The sequence below is a fragment of the Bos indicus x Bos taurus genome, chromosome 6, assembly GCF_003369695.1.
Source record: "Bos indicus x Bos taurus breed Angus x Brahman F1 hybrid chromosome 6, Bos_hybrid_MaternalHap_v2.0, whole genome shotgun sequence".
In the NCBI taxonomy this organism is placed as follows: Eukaryota; Metazoa; Chordata; class Mammalia; order Artiodactyla; family Bovidae; genus Bos; species Bos indicus x Bos taurus.
The window spans coordinates 30,989,069-31,016,989 of NC_040081.1; the positions used below are offsets into that span (position 1 = coordinate 30,989,069).

Here is a 27,921-nt window from a genome sequence, read left to right on the forward strand (position 1 = left end):
TGGAAAAACATATCAAAAATATAAGAACATACCTTTTTGTCTTATGGATTGAATATGGATTGAAAAACTGATTTTTATCACAATCATGTTGGGGTCACTGGGTAAGTTCCCATCTGATGATGAGATAGGAGGAAGCATGAGCTCAGTATCAACTTAACTGTTCTATGAAGAGAAGTCATCACTGGAACTTGGACATTTCTTTATTAAAAATCCCTAATTGTCAGTTGGTGTGGAGCTTGGCTGTTATCTTCAGTATTTCTAAGTATTTTAACATGTAAATACGGCATTAATATTTTTGCTTATTTTCTATTAAATTTCATAATATCTAATTTAGATTAAATTCAAAAGAAAACATTTAGAATAGCAATTAAACATCAAGTAATGGTTATTTGTTGAAAGTTCGAATTGTAGACACTTTGGGTCATCTAGTATTTGCTTTCTTTGACTCAGATTTTTACCAAGTGTTATCATTGTGCTGCATGCTTAGTCGCTCAATCATGTCCGACTCTTTGAGACCTCATGGACCGTAGTCTGCCAGGCTCTTCTGTCCATCTGACTCTTTGAGACCCCTGGACTGTAGCCCGCCAGGCTCCTCTGTCCATAGGATGCTCCAGGCAAGAATACTGGGGTGGGTTGCCATGCCTTTTTCCAGGGGATCTTCCCAACCCAGGGATCCAACCAGGTCTCCTGCATTGCATGCGGATCCTTTACCATCTGAGCCACCAGGGAAGACCCCGAGGATACTGGAGTGGCTAGCCTATCCCTTCTCCAGGGGACCTTCTGGACCCAGGAATTGAATCAGGGTTTCCTGCATTGCTGGTGAATTCTTTACAAACTGAGTTAGCAGGGAAACCCCAGTATTATCATTATCCATGGGCTTTGCAGGTGGCGCTAGTGGTAAAGAATCTGCCTGCCACTGCAGGAGATGTAAGAGACCTGGGTTCAATCCTTGGGTCAGGAAGATCCCCTGGAGTAGGAATGGCAACTCACTCCAGTATTCTTACTTGGAAAATCCCATGGACAGAGAACCCTGGTGGGCACGATTGTCTGAGCACAACAACATCATTTTCCTTGTGTTTTAGCTATCACTTGGGAGATAGGATGTGAAGAGGGGAAAGATTGTGAGGAGTAAAATGATTATTTCTCTGTTCCCCCAAATTTTGTTGCCCATTGAATGACTTTCCATCTTCTTACCCTTAGGCACTTATCTTTGTCCTGCGACTTCAATTCTGAATGTTTTAGCTAAACCCAGGCTCTAGGTTTTCAGTGAATTGTTGAATGTCTCCACCTGGATATTTTACCTTCATTTCAAATGATATTTCTAAAACCAAATATGTCCTTTTACTTCATATATGATCTCCCTGAGTCTACTCTTCCTCCAGAGAGCCAACTCTGAATCTGTCGGGATGTTTGAGTCTTTCTTCCCTTTCTGCAGCTAAGCCAAATTACATGTGTGCATGTCCCACGTCAACTTAACCTCACCATGAAAGTGAAAGTGAAAGTCACTCAGTCATGTCCGACTCTTTGCGTCCCCACGGGCTATACAGTCCATGGAATTCTCCAGGCCAGAATACTGCAGTGGGTAGCCTTTCCCTTCTCCAGGGAATCTTCCCAACCCAGGGATCGAAACCTGGTCTCCTGCATTGCATGTGGATTCTTTACCGGCTGAGCCACAAGAGAAGCACCAACTTCATTGTGAAGGGCCTTGTTAAATCTCCTGACATTTGGTCATTCAAGAATGACCATCCTCATGCCAGACATTGTTTCAGGCACTGAGGAAACTGAAAAATAATACTGAAAAATCCCTGCTCACATTAGAGCAGAAGGAGAAAGACTCTACCAGATCAGTAAATTACCTAGTGGTAGTACACGGACATAGTAAATCATAAGTGATATGAAAACAAATGGAGATGTACACACTGCTGTATTTAAAATGGAAGACCAACAAGGACCGACTGTGCAGCACACAGAATGCTGCTCAGTGTTACGTGGCAGCCTGGATGGGAGGGAAGTCTGGGGGAGAATGGGTGCATGTGTATGTATAGCTGAGTCCCTTTGCTATTCTTCTGAAACATCACAACATTGTGAATCGGCTATATCCCTATGTTGTTGCTATTGTTCAGTAGCTCATTTGTGTCTGACTCTTTGCAACCCCATGGACTGCAGCACACCAGGCCTTTGTCTATCCCTATACAAAATAAAAAATTAAAAAAAAGGATATATAAAAAAAATGAAAACAAACTGGGCCATGTAAGAGGAGATGGAAAATGTTGGGGGAAGGGGTCATATCTTTAATTAGGATGGTTTGGGTAGGTCTCACTGACCCTGGATTTTTTTTTTTTTAATTTTGTTTTTGACCCTGGATTTTAACCTCATAATTCCTTTTAATGTCATGCTTTACACAGAACCTTGTTTATCATCCTTGAACTATGTAATCACCAATTCTATTAATTTTCTCAGAAAAATCATTGTGCGTTCATTTTCGTTTGGACTACCTTTTGTCTTGTTCAGTCTCAAGCCTATGAAACCTCCTAACTTGACTCTGTGCCTCTATCGCAGTGAGGGCAGATGCTTAGTGAAACTGTTTCCACGAGACCCTGTGGTAAGCCAGTGGGCTGTGAGTGGCCATGGTGAGGTCTACCTCTAGAGCCAGAGCATTAAAACTCCAGAATCCTCTGCATTCTCTCCCTACTTGGTCTGCCAGCCGGATGCAAAAGTCCCTCCCTGGGAGTGGGGTTGGGGGTCCAAATTCCCAGGGCATGAGAGTCACTGGATAGGAGGAACCCCCTCCTAAAGCAGCACATGGAAGACAACCCTTTGCTTGTCTTTGAACTTTATAGGCGTGAAAAACAGTCTATTGTATTAAGCCACTCAGGTTGGAAGAGGGAGTTTTTTTACACCAAGTATCACTACTTACCCTAATTAATATGGCTTCCTTCTGTACATCCTATACCACTGGGACACCCCATTTAGATGAACATTTTGTAGTACTACACTGAGTCATCACTGCTGTTTATTCATAACCTAGGTAAAATCTACAGCTGTGGTTAAATCCAACTCTATCTCCCTGTGGCTAAACAGAAGCTGCTGAGAATGACTGGAAAAAACTCACGACTAAACAGACCATATGGTGGCCTCTAACCTCAGCTGAGCCCTCAAAGCTGAATGCCAGTCCGACTGTGTTGCTCTCATGGTCCCTCCATTCCTTGTTCTTCTAAAATAGATGACACCTGACCCTCACCAATGATTTGCTTCCTCTATCTTATAAAAAAACTGGAATCCGACAGAGCTCTCACTAAAACCTGCTACTGAGCCTAGACATTACCTGCATTCACACTCATCCTTTCGCCCTCTCATGCAGTTACAGTAAAATGTATATCCCTTCTCCTATTGAAAATGAATTATGCCCTGGATCCAATTCTTTTTGTCATTTGAATACCCTGCTTGCTACTGTACTCTCAGTGAATAAAGAAACTGCCTGCAATGCAGGAGATGCTGGAGATATGGGTTTGATTCCTGGGTTGGTAAGATCCCCTGGAGGAGGGCACGACAACCCATTCCAGTATTCTTGCCTGGACAATCCCACGGACAGAGGAGATTGGCGGACTACAGTCCATGGGGTCGCAAAGAGCCCGATGTGACTGAAGCGACTGAGCACAGCACTGTACTCTCAACATTGACCTCTATCCTGGTTCCTTCCTCTTGCATTTAAATGTGTCTCTCCTGTCTTGGCAATAAATATCCTCCTTGGATCCTAGTCTCTCCTCTGGGTACAGCTCCTTTCCCCTCCTCTCTTTCATCACCATATTCCTTGGAAGAAAGTGTATTACCCTTCCACTTACTCTTTCTCTGACTGCAGTCTGGTTTCAGCTCCCTCAGTCTCCTGAGCACTCTTCTTGCCGTGATTGGGAGAACCTTCACGTTGCTAATTCTAATGGGTGCTTTCCTTCTCTGAGTGGCACCTGACAATATTGGCCACTCTCCACCAAACACTCTCTTTCCATAACTTCTGAGACCGCTCGCTCCAATAGCTTTCTTCCTTGATTGTTTAGGCAGTATACCCTTCCATCTTTTGATCAAATGTTGATCTTCCTCAGGGTTCTATGTCCAGATATTATTTTCTGCTAACTAGACCCACTTATTCCTTGGATGATTTTGTAAAGTCTCATGATTCCACCTACACTAAATACTTCAGAAATACCCTAATCCCAAACTCAGACCCATTCCTGCAACAACTCTCTCTAGAACCTTTCTACCTCCTACCTTTCCTGCTGTTACTACCAGACACAAGGACTCCACCTTGATTGCCACATGAGGTTCCTACTGGTCCACCTTTCTCAGATCTTGTCTTTCTCCAAAACTTTCTCCTAGGGCAGCTGGAATGAGTCTATATGATCAGGCCACTTCTCCACTCTGACATCTTTAATGGCTCCCTCGTGTTGCCTAGAACTTTATTCCTTAAAAATACAAATTCTTTAATGTCGCTAATGAAGCATTTCCAGGCCAGCCCTCAACCTCTTCATTTTAATCCCTCGATAGTCTCCTTTCCCTCTAAGTTTCAGCTCGGGGAACTTCTTGCAGTTTCCAGAACGAATCTTGCCCTCCGGCATCAGGTCTGCACCTATGCTGGTCACCTGGTGTGAACAACTTTGGTCCCGTCTGCCTGGCTAACTCTCAGTTTCCTGCAGGTCTAGCTGGGAGTCCCAGCTGGGGAGCTTTCCAATTCCCGCTCTGGGTTGCAAATCACCTTGCGTTTCCATGACCACAGCACTTACTGCAATTTATTGTCACTGTCTGTTAAATTGTCTGTTTTCCCCAGTAGACTGTAAACACTGTCATATTTCTAAAATTCACAGATGTTCAAAAATGGGATAGATTGTGAACAGGCTGAGACTCAAACATTAGGTTGGTGGTTGGGCTTGATGTTTATAGCTTCGTCGTCTTAAGTCTTTACTGCTCTTCATGGGCCATGTGTTGCAACCAAATGATTTGCTCTTTCTCAAACGTGCTTTGTGTTTTTCTCCTCTGTGAGTTGGATCGTATCTTTCCCGTTTACCTAATGATGTCTTTCTCTACTCTATGTTTGTAGAAAATTATACTCTTTCTGAAGCCCGGTTCCAAAACTGTCTTCTCCACGAAGCTATTTTATCACCCTGGAGAAACTTCTTGCTTGCTTTTCTCTGAATTTGAAAACATTACAGACTATTTTAAAGTACTTATCATATGTCATATGTCATTTAAAATCATTTTGTATTTCAACAAAAGGGTTTCTTGGGGAGAATCTTCTCTCCCTTCTCTGAATTCCTGTAATACATTATGTCACTTTTATGGAACACATTATACTCTGCCTTATGTGGTAGTTATGCATATACACGACATCTCTTCCTAATAGCATTGGAAGTCTTGCAGATTTATATGTACTGCAGTGCCTAGAATCTTGTCATGTATATGAACTCTCAAAATAAAATTGTTGAATGCTTCTACCAACCACTTAATCTTCTGTCTGTCTCCATAAGCCGCTGCCTGCCCCTGTCCCCACACATTGGCTTTCAAGGGAAATAGTTTCATTCCTAGTCCAATCCTCATCAAGTGTATTTTTCCATTTCCTCTTTGCACATTGCTTTTACAGCATACATTCATATCTCTGATTGTCAAAATCCTACCTCCTTGGTTCAAATATCGCTTCTCTGTGAAGGCTGCCTTAGTGCTATCTGGCAGAAGAGACTTTTGGCCAGGGTCTTTGGTCATGGCTTAGTAGACCGCAGAAATACCTTGAAAAAACTAAGTCAGTATCCTGATTTAGGAAATCATGTGCATTTCCCTAGTAAGATGGGTAGGAGCAAGGTGAGCTGGAAAAGAGTGATGCTTAGGAGACCTTCGTGTGTGTTTCCAGACAGACGCTACTGTGTGTTACACTTGCCTCCTAGCTGTAGGGCTGGAGAAAGGAGGTCAAGAGGTGGAGCGTTATATAAGCTGACGCAATAGGGGTTTGTTTTTCTAATGGTTCCATCTAAGGAATTCCAAGAAAGAGGAGAAGGGGACCTGAAAGTTTGCTGACACACCACTGGTGGGAGGACGGACAGGTTTGCTGGGTTTTGATTGGCCCTCTGGTGTAGATGCTGATCTAGCAGGGTTTTCTTAGAATCTGTTTATGTTTTCTAGGCAACTATAATGTGTGTGGCATTTATATTCATCTTTTATGAACATTTTATTTACAGCTTGAAATATCTATATCAAAAATATATCAGCTAGTGAGAACCAGTTGATTTTTATGAAACTCCATAGTGTACAAAGCTTCTTACAGCTCTGAGGGATCATAAGAGGGTCCTCTCCCTCCCATCTCTCTTTGATCCCAGGAGCAGTCTGCTGTGGTCCACAGGGTATGAGTTTGTTTTGTATTTAAACTATTCAGTTAGCATCAGCAATATCAAGTTGGCAGAGATATGATGAGAATCGAGTGAAAAACATGTATGGAGCCCAGTCCTGTGTCTGGTATGTGGTCTGCATGCCCCCCCCCACCCCGTGCCATGCCCACTCCTCCATCCGCATCCCCACCCCCCGCCATAGTTGCTATACTCAGGAGGACATAAATATTGGCCTGCAAAGGATAAGAACTGTAGCAGAAATTGGCAACTTAATTTTGAGATGAGCATGGATTAAACTTTCCTGCATTTGAAATAATTCTACCTGAGGCTATATTCCATGTATTTCATTTAGTGCGATTCAGAATATATGCCTGGGCAACTGCCTTGAAATCCTTACACTGTGTAGATGTTTAATACAACCTGTGTACATAGTTTGTGTGCTGTTTTCTAGGAAAGAAAGATTAGCGTGTATGTGTGTGTGTGAATCATAGCTTATATTTTAAAAATGAGACCGGAGCAAGAGCAAATTGTGAGGAATTACGTTGTCAATTTGAAAAACAGGCTTAATCAGGGTTATTCTAAATTTATAAAGGCACATACTACCAATTTCTGGTTTTATATTTGATAAAAGGCATTTTTCCCTTAGACCTGGAAAATCGCCTTTGACCTCTTAAAAATGAACCATCATCATAACCTCAGTGTTGAGAGATAAAGCTGGCAGACAACATCTGGAACAAAATTAGTCTTTTTGATGGCACCTGCCTGTTGAAAGCTCACCTCTGAAACACTCAAAAATGATAGGATTGGCAATGATGACTATTTCAGACCTGACTTTTTATTCTCTTGTAGTTCACTTAACTGTGCTAGTGATGCTTTCTGACCTCTCTGAACTCTCCTGAAATAGACTCAGAACTCAAAGCACACAGCAATTACGGGAACCAAACACAGTTAGTTCTACAAGTATTTGATTTGACTCATGCCAAGTACACTGGCTTTCACATAGCAGGTGTTTGTAACGTTTGGGCTAATTTTAGTTTGTTCTTTTAAAAGACAAGCCTGTATTTGGAACATTTTCTTTGAATTTCTATTCAGGTATGTCTGCTCCATGGTTGTTCTAGCCAGCCTAAATTTTTTTAGCTAGGGAACTTGGTTCCAGCCTGTTCTTCTGTTAGGACTTTGGAGGTATTGGGTCTGGGTCAAGCTGCCATGATGGGATTTGAGTCTCTGTCACAGTGTCACAGTTTGGTCAATTCTGGGTATTCACTGTGCGGTCAAAGAATTAGTCACTCAGTTGTGTCCGACTCTGCAATCCCATGGACTGTAGCCCACCAGGCTCCTCTGTCTATGGCAAGAATTCTCTAGGCAAGAATGCTGGAGTGAGTAGCCATTCCCTTCTCCAGGGGATCTTCCCGACCCAGGGATCAAACCTGGGTATCCTGCACTGCATTGCAGGCAGATTCTTTACCATCTGAGCCACCAGGGAAGTGGGCAAAATGATAAGTGTCATGGAGGAGCAAGGGATGGAGCTTGTTCTGTAACATTTTAAAGAACCAATTGGGGCAACTTCGGACACAATACAAAGGGAGACTATAAGCAAGAGTAACAATGAGGCAATGGAAAATGTTGACTGCTGCAGTGAGTTGCCTCAGAAAACATCTGACTTGAAATCTTGGTCACCTGTCAGTAATGTGTTATTCGAAATGTAGGGGAAATATCACTGAAAGTCAAATATGTAAAGAGATCAGAGCAAAAGTAGCTCTGACTGAAGCCCAGGGGGCCCCACCTCAGCAGACCAGCATCCCCTGAAATCTTGAGGAGAACTCTTAGGCACCTGGGGAGCGCAGATGAAAAATCATGGACTCTAGACAATGCCTCAGGTCCCCCTCCCCCCACCACACCAGTTAGGAGTCTGTCACTCAAGCTTCAACCAAAGGAAAATAAACAGTTCTCAATCCTATGATTTCTTCTATTTTAAACTTCCCAACTTAAGAAAAAATGAAGATTAAAAAAAGAGAAAATATTCTTCTGACTTCAGCACTTTCTGATAAAATTATTTCCACTTTTCTAGCATCTAACCTTGAAAAATCAGTCATATATGATTTCTTTTTCTCTTTTACACTCTATATTCAGTGAACCATTAAGTTCTCTTAATTCTTCTTTCAAAATATATCTGCCATCTGTAACCTCTTTCTTCAGTTACCACTGAGCTCAGCTCACACCTGAACTACATTGCCCAAGGTTTCCACTGGCCTCTTTTCTGTTCCATTCCCTGAACCACTAATAGCTTAAACTTCTTAAACCACCTCTTTAAGAGCCTGATCTTTCCTTCAGTTAAATTCTTCAGTGGGCTCTCCAATGCCCATGGAGATCGCCAGCACACCATTGTCATGAGCCTCTGTGAACACCAGCCCTGTTTCAATCTCCTTCTGATGGTTCAAGGACTGAAATTCAAAGGGAGGCACAGCCAGCAACTGGCACCATATGTCACTCTCCCATAACACTTGAATTTCGGGCAAATATTTAGGCCCCAGGGAGGGTGGGAAAGTGGCAGCACTTTGATCCCAAGATTGATTTACTTCTGACTTCGTGATCAACATGTTGGATAAGTAACAAACATTCCCCTGTGCTCAACACACACCAATGATTTTCCCATCTCTCGCAGAATAAAAGCCAAAATCTCATGGCATTCTGTAAAGCCTTATAAGTGGGTTCTGTGTTCCCCTCTGGGCTCTTTTACTCCGTTCCCTCTCATCACCCATTCCGGTCCAGCTACATTGATTTTCCCACTGTTCTTCAAATGTGCCCATACACCCCTACCTCACAGCCTTTGTGCTAGCTGTTCCCAAAGTCTAGATGTTCTTTCCTCAGAGAGCAGCATGACTAACTCTTTCACTCCATTTAAGGGAGGGGTCCCCAAACTCTGGGATCTAATGCCTGATGACTGAAGGTGCAGCTGATGTAATAATAATAGAAATAAAGTACCCAATAAATGTGATGCACTTGAATCATCCTGAGACTGTCCCCCTACTCCTATCCCAGTCCGTGAAAAAACTGTCTTCCGTGAAATGGCCCCTGGTGCCAAAAAGGCTGGGGACCGCTGCTTTAAAGCTTCAGTTAAATATTGACTTATTAGGGAGACCTCCCTGGTTACCTTATTTAATATATAGCAAATCCCACTTTCACTCTGGCCTTCCTGCTCCTCCTCTTTGTCTTTCTCTACTGCACTTAATCATCTATTAGACAGTGTGCTTCACTTTTTTATCCTGCTTATAAGTTGTATCCTTCAGTTCAGTTCAGTTGCTCAGTTGTGTCCAAGTCTTTGTGACCCTGTGGACTGCAGCACACCAGGCCTCCCTGTCCATCACCCACTCCCGGAGTTTACTCAAACTCATGTCCATTGAGTTGGTGATGTCATCCAGCCATCTCATCCTTCAGTTGATTGTAAATGCCATGAGGGCAGGGATTTCTGTCTTGTTTACTGCTGTATCCCCAGCACGTAGGATAGTTCCTGCACTTAGTAGGATCTCAGTGATGATACACTGAATACATGAATGGATGAATGAACAGGAGAGTATGATCTCTTGTGCCCAGTCTATAGGCATCTTCCCATAGTCTCATCCCAGCTTCACTTCCTGCTACTTCCTGATGTGAAACCACATTCTATACATCGCGGGCTACTGCTCTTCTGGGCATTCTCTCCCTTTCTTGTGCTTTGGTTGCATTGTTCCCTCCACTGGGAAGCCCTTTTGCATTCTTCTGACCTTTCCTTTACCACTGGAAAGAAACTGCCTGCCAATGCTGGAGCCATAAGAGACGTGGTTCGATTCCTGAGTCAGGAAGATCCCCTGGAGGAGGGCATGGCAACCCACTTGCCATGGGAAATTGCATGGACAGAGGAGCCTGGTGAGCTACAGTCCATGGGATCGCAAAGGGTCAGACATGACTGAAGTGACTTAGCATACATGCATGACCTTTCCTCTATGCTTAGGCTAAATTTCTACTTACTCCATGAAACCATCCCAAGTCACACAGCCTCATTCTTCTTCTCTTCTCATAGAATATTCTCTTGATAGCACTAATCTGACAATTAAATGTACTGTGTATCATAATTCATATTCTTGTCTTCTGATGTTACTTAAACCATGAGTTTTTATTCAAAGTTTAAAATGTGTCTATTTTGTTTCTCCAGCTTTGGAAGCTCTCTTAGCTAAGTCTTGGTGTAAGTGAATAAAACAGCTCATGGGCAGAGCTCTTGGCCAGGGGCCCACCCTATGCCCTGATGATGCGGGCACCAATACCTCAGCACCTCCCACCTCCTGCTGCTGAGGAGTATGCCTTAGTGCACCACTTAGGAAAGCTCTGTCCTAGGTGCCTTGCTCATAGTAGGTGCTCAGACAGTGTCCATCAATGGACCGATTGATCCTGTGTGGTTGTTTTGTTCCTAATATTCTCTCTGCAGCCTATGTATTAATACTCATTTTTTTTAAAGAGACACGAAATCATTATTATGAAGTAAAAAATACATCATTAAAATGTCATTTAATGATGATGAACAAAAAAGAATTAAATATATATGAATTGGTGATTAAGCAGTATAGGACTTACCATGTTAATTGGACACACCAAAAACTATAAAGACTACATGTGTGAGAGGTGATTTTGTTCACGTGTTGCTCAGATTATGAACAATTGTTTTTACCATGACATTTCCATGGAGAAATCTGAGTGAGTGAGCAATAAGTTTTAAAATGCTTGGTTATGCAGAATTGAATCTGGAAGGTCTGCACTGCTTATTTTTAATTTTTATTCTTAATTTGGAAAAAAGTATTATATTCATTAAAAGCATTGTGTGAATGAAAGTTCTGCATTTGATATCTAGTGTCAATTATGTCAATTAGACCTATAACGGGGCTCTAATCCATCTAACAACTAATGTTCAAAGTGTTTTCTAACATCACCTACAAAAGTAGATGAAGTTACTTCTATAGCACATTGGGTATCAATACCTATTTTTAGAACAAAAAATCAAACTAAACAGCTGGGCACGTTGACACCTTTATTTTCAGCTTAATTTTACTGTGCTTTGATATCTAAAAATGAGTCTTATAGCCAACTTTTATAAATGGATATTAACAGAGGGCTAGCATTAACTTCAAATAGCATTAACTATTTGAAAGTCAATTTTAACACAGTTCTGAAGAGGAATTAAATATCACCTATCAACTCCTTATTTATCTAGTGTGAAATAGATAGAGGTATCCCTTGCTCAATGAAATGGCTATGATTCTGGAAAGTTTTATATAACTTAAAATTTTGCAAATTGAACCTCATTTTATTTCACATTAGAATAATTCTTAAAGGCCCCCTATTATGAACCCTTTGGGTAGTGAGTAAGCAAACTGTAATTTGTCCAATACTGATGTTTAATTTTTTAAATTAAAAATAGCCATAAGTATAGGCTACTTGATTCCTAGAATTTTCAATAGCACCAATTTAAAAATAAAACAACTTTAAAAATTAAAGTTTGCCTCTACTTCTACTTCAAATTTTATGGCAGGAAAATTACCTATTAAAATATTTGTATTTATTATTCTGTCCCTCTCTGGTTCTGACATTTTACTGTTCTTTGATTTTGTGACATATGCTTCTTCTTTTGAAATAGCTGCTATGAAAGCTTAGTTTTTAATTAATGATAATTAGTGTAAAAATTTTGGAATTTTCTATCATATCACAGACAATTTGAGACTTTTGAAATATGTTGCCAATTCAATAGGTTGGAACCTATAGAGTTTTTCCGAAAGGAAAAAGGGGCCTCATTCTTAACGAAGTCCAGAAAGGTATGTTTGTGGCACAAGGTAGGTAACAAGTGCAGACACAACAGTTTCTCATCTCCACTGGGAATAAATCCCAGAAACGCGCAAAATCAGTCCAAAGACGATCCTTTGTCTTAAATGGTGTGTAATAGCAAGTTAGGGTAGAGCTTTTAGATATGCAAAAATTTATCAACTTTGAACAATATTTGCTTTGTTCCATTGTTCCACTAATATTCCATGGAAACAAACAAAAGCTACTGAAAAAAAGAAAGTAGGCAAAGTCAGGTGAGAAAACCAGCGGCAGCTCATTTAGTGTTTCTGTTCCCACGGCAGGCTGAATCGTTAGGTGGTGCGGGCGCTCTGTGCCTCTGTGCAGCTCTGCAAAATGCAACAAAACCACGTCTTTTTTGTTCTCCTGGGGGTGTGTGTGGATTGGAGGCTGTCCTCGTGGTGGGCAGCCTGTAAAACACTTTACTTTCATCCGGATCCTAGGTCACGGTGTATCCTGTGTCTTAGGAGACAGGAACAGTAACTAGGAGCCTTATTTGCAATTCAAATAAAAATTTATGAAAGTTGAAGAGTAGCCTTAATAAGATTTCTTGTGTTTGGTCCCTCTGAAGCAAGTTGTTGGAAAGTCTACAGTGCTCTAATCATCCCGAGGGATTATCTGCAGGGACAGAAAATGAGCGTCCTGGTCTGTGCCACTCTGATGCGGATGCCTGAGGGAAGGAATCAGTCTTCGAGTCCTATGGACCAGGAGCACGGGTTAGACAGCAGTTTCCCCGTGTCGCAGGGTGATTTTCATGTTTTTGAAAATTTGGCCTCATGGTCTGGCATTTTGGGAGATTTCCAAGTCTTCCTTGTGGAAGGAATCTGAATCTAAGATGGCGGACTCAGTCAGCGCATGAGAACTTCCAGGATGGACTGGTCCAGTCAGCTGGACTGTCCAGGCCCCTGAGGAGATACTGGTTTGGGGTGACTAATTCTGCCACCCTAGAAAGTCTGTAAGGTGGCCCCCACATCCTGCATGTTGAGTAAGGACAAGGAAAGGCCGGTGCCCTCGAACACATCCAGACCCATTCGTGAAAATGTCTTCATCTGTGTGATATGTAACTGCTTAGCACTGTGGCTTTACGTAACAGGTTTTCAGTCAACACTAACAGAATTGAATTATATCTATCAAATCTAAGAAGCTTTATCTCCTAATTTTTCAATGTCAGGTAAGTCATTTCCATCCAAGGGAGCTCATAGATGCTACCTCATGAGATGGTGCTTATTAAAATTTGCTGAGGGACTTCCCTGGTGGTCCAGTGGCTAAGACTGTACTTCCATCTCAGGGGGCCCAGGTTCGATTCCCGGTCAGGGAACTAGATCTCCACATGCTGCAACTAAGACCTGGTGCAGCCAAATAAATAAATGTTTTGCAAAAAAATCGAAATGATTTTTATAAAATGTCACAATTACTAGTCATTTATTAATATCTGATCACAAGGACTGGATAAAAGATTCATTTTTAGAAATAAAAACACTCTAGAGGGAAGCCCATTTCTAGTGAGCCCATTGAGTTTTATCAATTATCATGAGATGTATATTTAAGAATAAAAGCTATGTTTACTAGCACAAAAGTTATTAGCTCTGATTCATTTACTATTCTCATAATTCAAAATGTGTTTCACCATCCCAAAATTCTGATTATAGAATACTTATAATTTGTTATCCAATTTTGTAGCTTTAAAGGTATTATGTAGGATAAATTGATTTTTCTCATCTTTCTTTCTAATTGATGAAGCAAAGTACCGTCCAGCAAAGTCTATTTTTTAAAGTATTTATTCAGTTGACAACCAACCAAACTAAAAGAGATGAAAAATAACATAATTGAGAAAATGACAAATTGCCTGTAGTTCATTATGTATGAGGAAGAAAGAAGGTCTCACAATCTTCTAATGTAGAATTAAACCAAAACCCTGTACATAACTTCTGATGGGGTTGAAAGGGACAACCAATTCTCTTAATAATTCACCAGTGGAATAAGTTTGACATCTGAGTGGAATAAAAGTATGTGTATGTAGGGTGTTTGTCTTGTTTTGAAATAAGCAAGTTTGGTGGAAGTGGTGAGGGTCAGGGTGAGCACTGGGCTAACGGAAGTACCACAGGGCGGAAGCAAGATGCCCCAAGTCCCGCCACTAGCTGCGACCTGATGCAGCTTGAGGTCCTCACTTTCCCATCTGTAAAATGAGAAGGTGAATCAGATGCTCTAAGTGGTCCCCGAAGAGGAAGGAAGGTTCTAGAGCTTTGCAGCCTAAGCTTGGCGAGAGAGGAGTGGGTGGAGTCATTGTACCTGAGCCATTCCTCAAATGCACCACCGATTAGGCTCTGAGTGAGCGTGACTGACGCACAGCAGAGTTTAAAAAGACTCAGATTGTCAAATATTGGGGAGAGTCACAGCTTCTCAGCATCTTATGTTTTCTTATCTGTAAAATAGTCTAGCTTGCTACAGTTCCTTCTAGTTTCAACATTTAAAAATCATAGAAAAGTAGAGATTTTAAGCTAAATTGAATGTTTTCAGATATATCTCCATTGAATGAATTAAATGCTAGAAGAATTAAATATGGTAGTTCAAATGCAGAAAATAACACTCTATTAGAAATAACGTGGGAGTCAATTTCCAAATTAATAGATTCAGCATAATGAATATTTCCCCAACAGCAAAGCAAATATTAATACACAAATTCTAAGTTTAATAATTACCTTTAACTTTTTTTAAAAGTAACAAACCCTCATCCTACTATTATTATAATGGCTGCATTGTTTACATGAAACAGGATAAATCTTTCCCAAAAAGGTGCTCATGAGATGTTCACAAAGGAAAACAAATATATCATTGATTCAAATAGTCTCTAATAGTAGAAGGCAGTCTTGAATTGGTTTAGAACATCAGTTGGTACTGTTTCTAGAAAGCCACTCATAGTATCGTTCTTCTAGCAAAACTTAATGTGTGTTATGCTTTAGTTCAAGATAAATTTTTAGAAAAATTCAGTTCTATCTGTGAGAGGGTAAGCATTTTCAAATTGTATAGTTAAGACTTCAATGGTAGGAGAGCAAGTTTAGAAAACATTTTTATTAGACAAATTATTTAGACAAATTATACACAGAAAGCTCTGTCACTCATAACTGAGGCCTTCAAAAAGTGGTTTGTGTATTTGTATAATAGGCAATACATCAAAATAGGCCTATTTTAAATATTGTACATGGTTAACAGTTTGTTGATAGCTAAAATCACTGCAACATCTGGTATGTCCCTATATAGCTTGTTGTAAAGGTTTTTTGTTTTAAAATCAGAGTCGTGAATGAGATCATGGATGTTACAAGGGAAAACAAGTTGTGCATGCACTTAGATACTTGTTACCCTGGAAACAAAATGGTTTCGCATGATAAGAAAATTTTCTGCCTTACACAGTAGACAATATTTGACAATTTAGTACAAAAACAGTGACAGGACAAGATGCTCCCCAGAACAGAATTAGCATCAAAATATAATATACCTTAAGAATATATCTTTTAATTTCTCCTAAAGCAAATCACATAGGTTGATTCCTATATCAGTCCTAGCCATGGAATGAATTAGAATAAAGTAAGTCTATGGCTGCGTAAAAACACGGGATAAGTTCTTGCTTCCTACTTACCACATTTTAATTGAAGGATTACAAACAAAACTCTTTCTACGTTTCTAAAAGGTGAGAATGCTACTTTCAAAGGATTGTGCACAGAGGCACTGCTTTTGTTGTCATCCTTCTACACACTTGGCACTAATGTAAAAAATACATGACTCCTCCAAATAGAACTGAATAAAAAAGGGGGTGAAGGTGAGAGCCCGGTAGGGTTGTTATATTTTCTTCTTTAGGATAATGTATGACAGTAATTAAGGCCACATCAATATTTCTTCAGGGCTCCCATCTCTCCCCAACTGCAGTTGTATTGATTGGCTCACTGCTTTCGAAGAGAATTTATTAACCTCCAATGATCTACATCTAAACTCGGATAGAGCTCTCTGTGCTGTGGTGGATGTGGTTCGGCTAACAACATTTTCCATTTAGATAATTAATTAAAAGTAAAATTATCAAGGTTAGCTTTATACATTGCTGAATAACAAATGCAGAAATCTATTCGAATGAGTTACATCTAGGAACAAATATTAAATCGCCCTGGATGTTTTAATAACAAAAGTATAAAATATTCTCTGTTGGCAAACAATGCGAGTCAGAATAACATTAAAGCAACCTGCCTTTTCTAACTGAAAAGACCCCCTGCACTATACATAGTTCCTGTATACAATACTTTTTTTTTTTTAAACTAAAGCTTTATTAAATGAATTGCAATAGCAATGGCCGCCTTTGAATATATATACACATTATATAGGTGCATATATATGTATATATGAGATACTAATTTATTTAACACAATAGAGGCTGCTGCCATATGATAAAGTTTACTGTACATAAGCAAAAAAACCTTTTTAATACTGTACAATCACATAAAGGTCATATGCACTGTTGCAGTGCAAGAGTAGTTTTAACTGTAGTCTTGACTGGCATATTAATGGCTTTTTTGTAATCCTACAAAATTGCATTCTCATATTATGTGGCCTGAATGGTCTTTAAATTATTCTATAAACACTGCAGGGGTTGCCTTTGGTCCATAGTCAAAGGACACTCGACAGCAGTGGAGCATTTTATGGATGCAGCAGAAGAATGTAAAAAGACTGAAGTTATTGCAATTATAGTTTTAAAAATAGAGAAATGTTACAGAAGAGGCCTTTATGTAAAATTAATCCTGCATATACTCCTAGTATACTCAGTGCATGTTTCCTATTCTTGAAGTACAGTATATGAAAAGCAGTCTAATAGGATCCTAGTATACTACCTTCTGGGGGGTACAAATTGAGTAATGAAACAACGTGGAAGAAGAAGATGTCTGGAAAGAGAGGGAAGAAGAGAGAGAAAGAAGTAGAGGAGAGAGAAGAGGGAGAGGGTAGAGAGAAAGAACTAGAACTGTTACTAATAATCCTGATTAAAAAAAAAAGTTACATCCATGTTAGTCCCACAATCTTACAGTTGCTCCTTGCAAAGGGAGTCCTACAAGAGAAACAGTGGAGAGATTTTGTTGGATTCTCATATGGAAGTGCCTCGGTCTGGATCGTTACCCAGATTGAGCCCCAGGGTAGGAGTTGGTTGATAAGGAATAGATGACATTGTTTTGATAGGACTCCTGAAAAAGCCCCCATTAGGTGCCCTGTGCCTAAAAGGGCCAGTTCGGTGCTCAGGCACGTTGCCAAAAGCGAAACCAGAGGCAGCTTTAGCTGACAGTGTGCGGCTAAGAGTCTGGATCTGCTCTGGGATAAAGGTTGTTGTGGTAATATGAGTGTTCCTGAAATCACTGATTTGCTCCAGTGCTTGTCGTGTTGGCAAAGTGTCAATGTCCAGAGGGGTCAAGTCAATTGACGAGGTGGAAAACTGTTTATGGGGGCTGTCGTCATCTGTGCACAAGCTATTTACACGTCTATGGAGGTGCTCCAGGTCAATTTCCTTGTCATCCTGGAGATGAAGAAAAAGAAGATAAGGTTCTCATCAGTACTAGCTTCCATGGTTAAAAAAATAAAAAGTAGTTCAGCAAACATGATAGGTAATGAACTGAACTTTGGGGTTTATTCAGTTAACAAATATTTATTGAGCACCTAATATGAGCCGGGCACTGTGCTAGGTTATGGGGGTACCCATATGATTCTAAGATAAGGTTATCTATCTTTTTCTTGCAATGAAAGTTCTTAAATGAGCAAATGCCACATGCAACTACAAAATATGGGAGTAGTAGATGGGTGATTGCCTTCTACGAGAGCAGGGACAGACCCAGGCAAAGTTATACAAACAGAATGTATGGTTTGGGCTGCACATTCCCCCACCCCCCCCTCTTCTATTTGCATGCTTCCTTCTTCTTCAGGATGTCTCATTCCAAGTTGGGTTTTGTTTCTTTCTTCTATTCACTCCTAACCTTAACTTTCCATTCTTGGAGATAAGTCATACTATGTTGATATGCTAGTTCACACTAAAGTGTTAGTGACTGTTAAAGGGTTATTTCTCTTTCAGCTAGAAACATGTGAGATTGTTTAGAGAGAGCAACATTCAACACAAGAGAATCAGTTTCTGATTGAGGGATTTCATACACTCAAGTTACCTAGAGCCTAAATGATTCAATGTTGTGAGGTCAGCAAAAGAAGCTTTAGAGACCCCTTCAAGTCATGACATGTGAGTGACAGCTTCAGTTTAGGGCCAGCTTAATACTAAATGGCCTCTAAATCAAAGACACTTTGAGCTACGCTAATAGAATCTTAGTAAGAAGGTGCTTAATGAAGAAAAAGGAAGTAAAATCTCATATTTCTGGAGTTGAAATTAATTTATAAATTTCTTAGGACTTTCACTAAAAGTGAGCATTAAAGCCCAATATTTGAAAAATAAAACTGGCAGGAAAGAAAATTGTCCTTTTCATCAGTCTTCTTTATAGCCAAGTTCAATAAACAAAATTTATGAGGATTTAATTATATCTAATAAATTAAAATTTAAAATATCTATTAGTCATAAAAGAAAATATTTGTTCATATGATCTGGATTAGCTGCTATGAATTAGAAAGGAGGATGTATTTTTTTCATTGTGCAATTAAAGTGCTCCTCAGTGAAAAATATTTTGATGTGCATCACTGTTTTTCCTTCTCCTTTCTCATTTCAAAATCCAATAAAAATATCCATTAATGCAATATTATCACTGAGACTTTAGAGGGTTGAAAGATAGAATTTTATGGTTCCCACAGCAACTATAATGTAGTCATCCATCAACAGATATAATAATGCAAAAATTTAATATCATGTATAGTAATTCAAAATATAAGGAGCTTGGGGAGTCCTTAATTTTCAGATTTTTGAGACTATGATGTCTCGGCTATAATGTTGCATTAATGTGGTCTTTGGCACTGAATCAGTGTCAGTAGAGATACCAGAAGTTTATTCCACAAAGAAAACACTACAGAAAAATCTGATTAATTTTTAGTTTATACCCCACTAATTTAGAATGTATGATCACTCAGACAGGTAGGAAGCTAAAATTTATCTTTGCCAAGCCAAGCTTTTCCTTATAAATGGTGCTGATCAATTTTTCGTATAAGGTGGTAGGAAGGAATCCTCAGAAAATTTTAGGAAACAATCTGTTTGAAAGAATATATTAACATGCAAAAATCATGCAAATAAGAAGTCATTTTTATTTGCACCTTAAAGCAGATCCTCTTAGGATTTACTTAGGCGTAAGTTAGCCAAGGTCTAGTTACAGAAAGCTTAAAACTGTCTTTCTTTGAAACTATCCAGCAAATCAAATTATTCAGCAAATTCAGGTCATTTTTCATTTCAATTTGTGAAGCTTTAGTGAATATGAGTTCATTATTAAATTCTTTTTTCACCTTTTGATCCAGTGGAAGTAAGATAAATAAATCAAGTAGTTTAACTTCAGATAGTCTCTGAAAATTTATAAATCCCACTTTTTTTTTTTTTGATGAAAATAAAGCACAGGGCACTTTAAAAGATATATGTAACTCTGAAATTTTTCTTTCAAATCTCTGGAAAAATTTTAATATGGCCCTGGAGTTAAGCTGATCCAGGAGGAAAGATGAAAAATGGAATTCTAGATGATTCCATGGTATGGATTTGTTAAACTTAGTCATCAAAGGGCTGAAAACATATGATCACTTCTCTAGGTCTACATGCAGACAGAGGGATGCAGTCTCTGGCAGTGAAGAGAAAACTGATTATTTTACTGTAACATTGCATTTCTTAGGCCGAATCTCAGAGACACTAGTAATTTACCTATAAGTTAAACAGCTACTTGAAATAAAATAATAAGTGTCTTCGTTAAATGGTCAAGGGAATCACAGCCTTTAGAAAAATCATAGACCTAGTCTATCCTAAGATTCAGGAGTATTTCAAGGCCCATTATGGCTCATGAAACTGTCAGTCTTTCAAATGCTATCGTTTCCTCTTAATGGATCTGGGATGTCTTAAAAATGAAAATTGGTATTGATCTTACCAATTTTTACATTTCATAAGTTTATTTTCATTCTTCAAGGAAAGAAGAAACAAATCCTACCCCCAACCACCATCCCCTTCCCTGTGATGACCCTCCCTGGAAACACAGCCCGTGTGTTCGCTCAACATAGTGCAAAAGCTTTCAATCAAGTACCTCTTTCGATGGAACCCGGGAGCCTTTCCTCTTGTTCCACCACGTCTCCAGCATGGCTATAAAGCAGGAGAGGACAATGCCAGCAGCGAGGATACAAAAAACCCCTGCAAAGCTCTTTATGTCCAGGGCGCCTCCTTTCTGCTTTGTGTCCACTGAGGAGTACAGGTCACACTGCCCATTCTTGGGCCACCATTTGTGCTTCAGAATGTCCATGTCACCATTCTGCTGAAGCTCCAGGATCCTTGGGGTGAAACACACAATCACGTGTTACTGCAGACGTGGTTAACTGCCTCAGTCCACAATATATCCGTTAATAACCCCATCTCTAAAGGATGGTGGCTGTCAAGGGGAAATAAACATATAGATTAGCCTATGGGCAGAATGTTAGGACATGCAAAACATTATAAAGTTAAGTTCTTTAGATAAGATTTGTGCCACAAGTGCTTTCCTCTCTCCATTCTTATATTCTTCCCTCTCCCCTCTTTTTTTTTTTCTTTAATATTCATTTTAGAATACTAAATATTACCTACCCCCTGCCCTGGTTTATCGTGATGTGTTTTTGCAATTACATTTCGGAGGCACTGTTTTTATGTGGTTTCAAGCTGCTGCAGTTCTGTGTTCCTACCCTATATCCAGAAAGACGCTCTGGATCTTAATGCTTTTACGAAGAACGTTTTGCTGCTTAGAGCAAGATGCTGGCATAATGTCACCCAGCATATGCTACAGACAAAGGAATTCAATTAAACAGACTTCTATTATTTAACACAGTGTGAGAGAAAGCCTTGGGACAAGTCTGAAGTTGATAAAATACATCATTTTGGGTTTTTCACACAACTGATCTAGTTTCCTTTTAATGCCAAAGGCGAAGTAATCTTACCTTGGGGAACAAGAAGAAAAGTTGACCAGAGGCTTTCAGAAGTAGTTAAATTCAAATAAGAAGTACCCTTTTTCTTCTTTTACTCACTTCCGGAGTCTGGGGTGGGGGTGGGGGTAGCTGCAAAGACTGCAGCTTTTAAAATGTATACTTTTCATAGAGTTTTTACTCTCAATTCCAAACTCTTTGGGCTCTACCTCAGACTTGCCTAGTTCTGGCCCTCTTCCAGCTGTGCCCCTTCTCACAGGGTGAGAACAGTCAGGGCCAAGGTCATGAGCATTCCAGAGTGGGTACCATCTGCATAGTTCCCTGACATTTCCTGCCCAGGCAGCTCAGAGTGCCCCGCCAGGGCCCATAAAGGCCTATTTCCATGTCTGATTATGAGAGCAGGTCTCAAAGCGAGGGGTACATACAGGTCTCTGTGGTGGTATTTGGGGGGTGCCAATAGAGTTCAACGTGCAAGCTCAGGCACACACACCTATGTGTGGGAAACCCCTCACTGTGTGGGTGGAAGGGGAACCAGAGGTCAGTTCCTTGTGCCACTGAATCAGCATGGAACTCTTAGCTGGTCATGAATTAGAAACCCAAACCTGATGTCCTAGGGGTCGTGAAGGTATATGTATCAAGATAAGAGGACAGAACATATTTTATCTAGCAGAATTTAACCTGATTCTTATAGTTAGGATTCTCCAGGCAAGAATACCAGAATGCATTGCCATGCCCTCCTCTAGGGGATCTTCCCAATCCATGGATCGAACCCAGGTCTTCTGTATTATGGGCAGATTCTTACCGTCTGAGCCACAGGGAAGCCCAGACTTAGGATGCTGCTGCTGCTGCTAAGTCACTTCAGTCGTGTCCGACTCTGTGCGACCCCATAGACGGCAGCCCACCAGGCTCCCGCGTCCCTGGGATTCTCCAGGCAAGAACACTGCAGTGGGTTGCCATTTCCTCCTCCAATGCATGAAAGTGAAAAGTGAAAGTGAAGTTTCTCAGTCGTGTCCAACTCTTAGCGACCCCATGGACTGCAGCCTACCAGGCTCCTCTTCCATGGGATTTTCCAGGCAAGAGTACTGGAGTGGGGTGCCATTGCCTTCTCCCAGACTTAGGATATGTGGACCCATATTGTACTCTTGTCCCAGCTCTTGTATTATCTGATGACAGGCTGCTTAAAACTTTGGAGAGAAGCCAATCTGGACAGAATAAATAACTCACTTTCGGTGATGCATTCACCTTTTTTATCTGTTCATGTCATCCACATGTCTATAAGTATGAGCTTGATGATAATCAACATTCAACCAGAGCTAAACAAGAGTAATACCAGCCCTAAGGGCTACGATGGAGAGTTAAGCCTCTATTTCTTAATTTTCATTTTCTTTTGGAGTGTAGTTACTCCAAAAGAATTTTGTCTTAGTTTCAGGTATACAGCAAAGTCATTCAGGTATACATATACATATTATCTATTCTTTTTCAAATTCTTCTTTCATTTGGGTTATTACAGAATATTGAGCAGCATTTCCTATGCTATACCATAGGTTCTTGTTGGTTAATTATTTTAAATATAGCAGTGTGTACATGTCAATCCCAGACTCCCAATCCATCCACCTCTCCCCTCCTGCCCCATAACCAAAAGTTCATTCTCTATGTGTGTGAGTCTATTTTGTAAACAAGTTCATTTGTACCATTTTTTTAAGATTCTGCATATAAGTGATATCATATGATATTTGTCTGTCTCTGTCATCTACCTTTGGGTTTTCCCACAGCCTCAGCCCCAGTGACCCTGCTGACACTCTGGGATCAACATTGCATTGGAGCTTCCCTCACAACTTGGACATCTTCCTTATGAAATTGATGGGTCTAAAGTTCTGTTGCTTCAGAGTGTTGCTCAAAAAGGGCAGTAAATGTGAATTTATGACAATGATTATGAGTGTTAATGGATTCTATTTCACCCTTATTCCAGCCTCCATCCCAGATAAGGTCATTTGCATTTCCAGAATTTCCAGAAGTGTGTTCCAAGGGACCCTAGTGCCTAGAGGGTTTCTGTGAAAAAAAAAAAAAAAAAAAGTGTGGGGGGGCGGTCTTGTGGTCATCAACTCTGAGCAACACTCTCTTGGAAATTTACCAGAATAAGGCAGCCTATTAAAGGCTTTGAGAAGACCTGTAGAAAAGAAAACGTTTATGATTTTTGTTTACTCCAGCATTTCCTAAATTTATAAGACTTTCATCCCCCTTTCTTATTTGCTTTAGAGCTAAAATTTTGAGGAATATACTTGAGAAATAGTTGCTTGAGCCATAGGAGCAACTCTCTGTGGGCCTGTGAGGCACCGTCACCCACACCCTCAGCGTCGTCGCTTGCTTGGCTTATCTATGAATATCATTCAGACACCATTAGTAAACTGACACTGTAGGTATTTGCCTACCTAAAGACACTAGGTAGTCAGGGCACTACTGAATATATTGAAAGAAAAAATAGTATCCCTAAAAGAAATAACTTCTTCTTAAATGTGAATTTACAGGTACCTGTAAAAATGAAAAGAAACTACAACAGTATCTTCTTAATGAGAACATATCTGAGTACAAAATGAGCTCCCAAATTTCCCTGTCTTTCTACTCCTGCCACACGATATATATTGGTCAGTGTCTGGAAGTGGAAGAGTCTTCCTTCACAGACAGCACTTATCATCATTTGTAATTATTTGTGGTTACTTGATTAATGTCTGTTCCCCTCCAAGAATATGTACTCACCATCTTCCATACTTCCCAACATGGAGCAGGCACATATTTACTTATTTTTAATTTAATTAAAAATTTTTAAATTTTATTTTTAAAAATTTATTTTTAATTGAAGGACAATAGCTTTACATATTATGTTAGTTTCTGCCACACAACAATGTAAATCAGCCATAATTATACAATATCTACCCTCTTTCTTGAGCTTCCCTCCCTTACCCCCCATGGAGCAAGCATATATTTTTGGATTGAATATGCTCAACAGAGTTTTTGGTAAATGAACCCTACCTCCAGAGTCTACTTATTATTTCTTATCATTAATCCTACTTTCTAATTTATTCCATTCCCACCGATTCATCTATTTATTCAATAAATATCTAAATAGTGATTTCACTTCAGGCATTGAGTTGGGTACAAAATTTCCGTTAAACCACAACTGTACATTCAGCTAGCATGCCCTGGTCAACACTGAAATCATTTCAGTGCTCAGTTCATGCTAATTTATTCTTTCATTCGTTCACATATTCATTCAGGAAAGGATTGTTGCTTACTCTTTCTTCTTAGTGCTATCTTGTACCACTTAAGATGTGTCCTTATTATTTCAACACCTGGAAAATAACTTGGTTTTTAAAATAATCATCGAGATATACATATTCTATATCACCCATGTTGATTTCCATAGGAGTAAAGGGCCTTTACCAAGTCTAAAGAATGTGTTTAAAACGGTATAATTTTTTAGGTTTAGCAAGCTGGTGGTAGGAGTTTTTTAGTTTCAGCAAACTGGTAGTAGGAGTTATTGAGGGGAAAAGAAAGAGACTTCTGAGACCTCTGGTGGTGCAGTGGATATGAATCTGCCTGCCCATACAGGGAACATGGGTTCGATCCCTGGTCTGGGAAGATTATACATCCTGCAGGTCAGCTAAGCATGTGGGCCACAACTACTGAGCCAATGATCTAGAGCCCAAGAACTGAACTGAAGCCCGAGTGCTCTTGGGCCTGTGAGCTGTAACTACTGAAGCCCATGTGCCTTAGAGCCCATATGCTGCAACTGGAGAACGCCTGCGCAAAGCAATGAAGAGCCAGGCCAGTCAAAAAAAAAGTTAACCTTCCACACACACTCTAGTTAAAGAAAAAAAAAAAAAGAGACTTCTCTATGCACCTTCAAGTACCATCACATCGCAAAGATATCTTTATTGGTTGTTCTCATAAAGCACAGGTAACTGAGGCATTGCAGAAGACCCTGTCTTTGGGGATATACAGACAAACTGGGCCAAAGAATTCCTCAGTCAGGCTCTGACCAGCCCACAGCAAATTCCAGGAACACAGACTGACCTGGATTACAGGGCTCTGAGGAAACAGAAGTGTTCTCTAAGCCCAGAGTGCTACTATACATTTTTCCCACACAATCCAATGATCTTGGAAATTCCCTCAGAACAGTTATACTACACTTTCCTTTCTATTATATAACTAAAACTATTTAAGGATTAGGTAAAGAAAGTTTAGTAAAATCTAATGCACTGCCTTAAAGAACGATGGGATGAGTCCTTACAATTAATAAGATTCTGTTTTTCAAAGCTTCAAAAGCTCTGGCATGTTTAAAAGAGACTTAAAAATCACACTTAAAGGAGAGATTGGCCATTTATTTATAAGCAACACTGATGTTTCGTGTGTGTATGTAATAACGCAAATATCTAGTTGTAAACTTCTAGTGCAAAGGCAAAGTTTAATCCCATGGAATGATTGTTCTTGTTATATGTGAAATTTCCACAAGATGGCAGTCTTTGCTCATAGAGAGCAAAGTACTAGTCACAGTTAACCTGTGGGTTTGAAACATGAAAGTATAAACTTTTTGGTGCTGTAAACACTTAAATTAATGAAAACAAAGTTGGGTCTTAGACTGTGATGATTGGATACCTAAAACCTCTTCTTGGAGTATAGTCAGGAAAATTCCTGCCATTTTACTGCAGAGTGATGATATGCTGATTTTGGAGAGTTATGTCGAGAATTAATGAGACCATAAACAAAAGCATCTTGTTCATTGCTTGGCACTTAGTAGGCTACCAAACCTCAAAAGCTAGAATTATTATTGCCAGCATGTGTGACAACCATTCTTTCTCTGAACCTGTTCTGGTACATCTTCTTAATGGCGAATTATATTCCCAGATGAGTCAGTGCATGATTCATGATCCACAGACAAGAATATTGCATTTCCTTCTTTTGTCCAAAAGTATGAAAGCATTTGTAATCTCACTGAACAGAAAAATCTCAGGAGTCCATAAAACTTCACTTGAATTTGAAAATGGCTAATAGATCAATCCTGCTTGCATTATCGATATAAGTGTACAAATTTCAGGGAGAAGGCAAAACAGCCTTCTTTTATATTCAAATAAAAATACCCCACAGGTCTGAAGCATTTATCTTGAAAAGCTTTTTACTTACTTTGAAGATAACAACCTCATTTGTGTGTGAGAATTGCATTAACTATTGACCACTTAACATCCTCCATCACTACTCTAGAAATTGATTTTCAAAATAATATATTTGTGAAAGAACAGGTTGCTGAAAGACAGATGCAAATTTCTAATCCTGCATAGGTAACTTTGATTTTGCCTTTGAAAACTATAGTAGTAGTCTATAGTGTCCTTTCTAATTTTGTTAGGTTTCTGGCTCTTAAATTCCTGCTGAGCTTTAAAAAAGATACTGGTTAGAGGACAGCTGACTTTTTAGTTGCTTCTGCTGGGAAAGAATTTAGAGGTAATCAGAAATTAAAAAGAATAAAGGCAGGATTTCTTTTTTTTTAGGCTATGTACACAGGAATTTCTGTGATTCTTTTGCAATTGGAATTTCCCTCTCATGTTCACAGAAGTATAAACTACTAAACTAAAAAGATTGAAAGTGAAAGTGTTAGTTGCTCAATCATGTCCGACTCTTTGCTACCCCATGGACTGTAGCCCACCAGGCTCCTCTGTCCATGGAATTCTCCAGGCAAGAACACTGGAGTAGGTTGTCATGCCCTTCCCTAGGGTATCTCCCCAAACCAGGGGTCGAACCTGGGTCTTCTGTACTGTGGGCAGATTCTTTACCATCTGAGACACCAGAGAAGCTCCCCAAAGACTGAAGACATCCTTTATTCTCTCTACTTGCCTCCACTCAGTCTATGGATGAGGAAACTGAACCAGAGAGAACAGTCATACTCCCAAATCATCACATTCAACACACACAAAATAATTTACATATTACGGTCATCAGAGGCTCTTTGCAGCCAGAGGTAAAAATGCCATGGTTCCAGCCACTGCAGTCCATGCCTTGGCTGTCCTGAGGGCTGAAGGGATTGATATTTTAGCAATATTCTGTGCATCATCTAAGACACATCTGTTGGGAAGCACTGCTGTAGAGATTAAATGATTTTCTCACTGATTGACACAGAGTAAATAGTTCAGTTGGGGCTAGAACTCAGGTTTGTCCCCCACTACTTTCCCCTCTGTTATACTACACAGCCTCTGCTGCTGCTAAGTTGCTTCAGTGGTGTCCGATTCTGTGCGACCCCATAGACGGCAGCACACCAGACTCCCCCGTCCCTGGGATTCTCCAGGCAAGAACACTGGAGTGGGTTGCCATTTCCTTCTCCAATGCATGAAAGTGAAAAGTGAAATTGAAGTTGCTCAGTCATGTCAGATTCTTCGCGACCCCATGGACTGCAGCCTACCAGGCTCCTCCGTCCATGGGATTTTCCAGGCAAGAGTACTGGAGTGGGGTGCCATTGCCTTCTCCGATACAGCCTCTAATATGCAACTATTTGGAGAAGACCCATCTCTTTTAGTTTCAGAGATGTGTTAGACGCCGAGTAAAATTTTCATCAATATGTTCC

At 39.9% G+C, this 27,921-nt stretch overlaps 1 protein-coding gene across 3 annotated transcripts in view; it reads right to left on the bottom strand.

The window, feature by feature from the left end:
* GRID2 (glutamate ionotropic receptor delta type subunit 2) overlaps positions 1–27,921 on the bottom strand; it is a 1,644,075-nt gene that overhangs the window by 26,379 nt on the left and 1,589,775 nt on the right. For 2 of the 3 annotated variants that reach the window (XM_027544060.1, XM_027544061.1), the window contains exon 15: positions 20,453–20,693. In XM_027544060.1, coding sequence (XP_027399861.1) covers positions 20,453–20,693 — 241 coding nt within the window. Of the gene's footprint in view, positions 1–13,989; positions 17,770–20,452; positions 20,694–27,921 lie in introns of those variants that run through there. The other variant, XM_027544059.1, reaches the window with a different exon arrangement.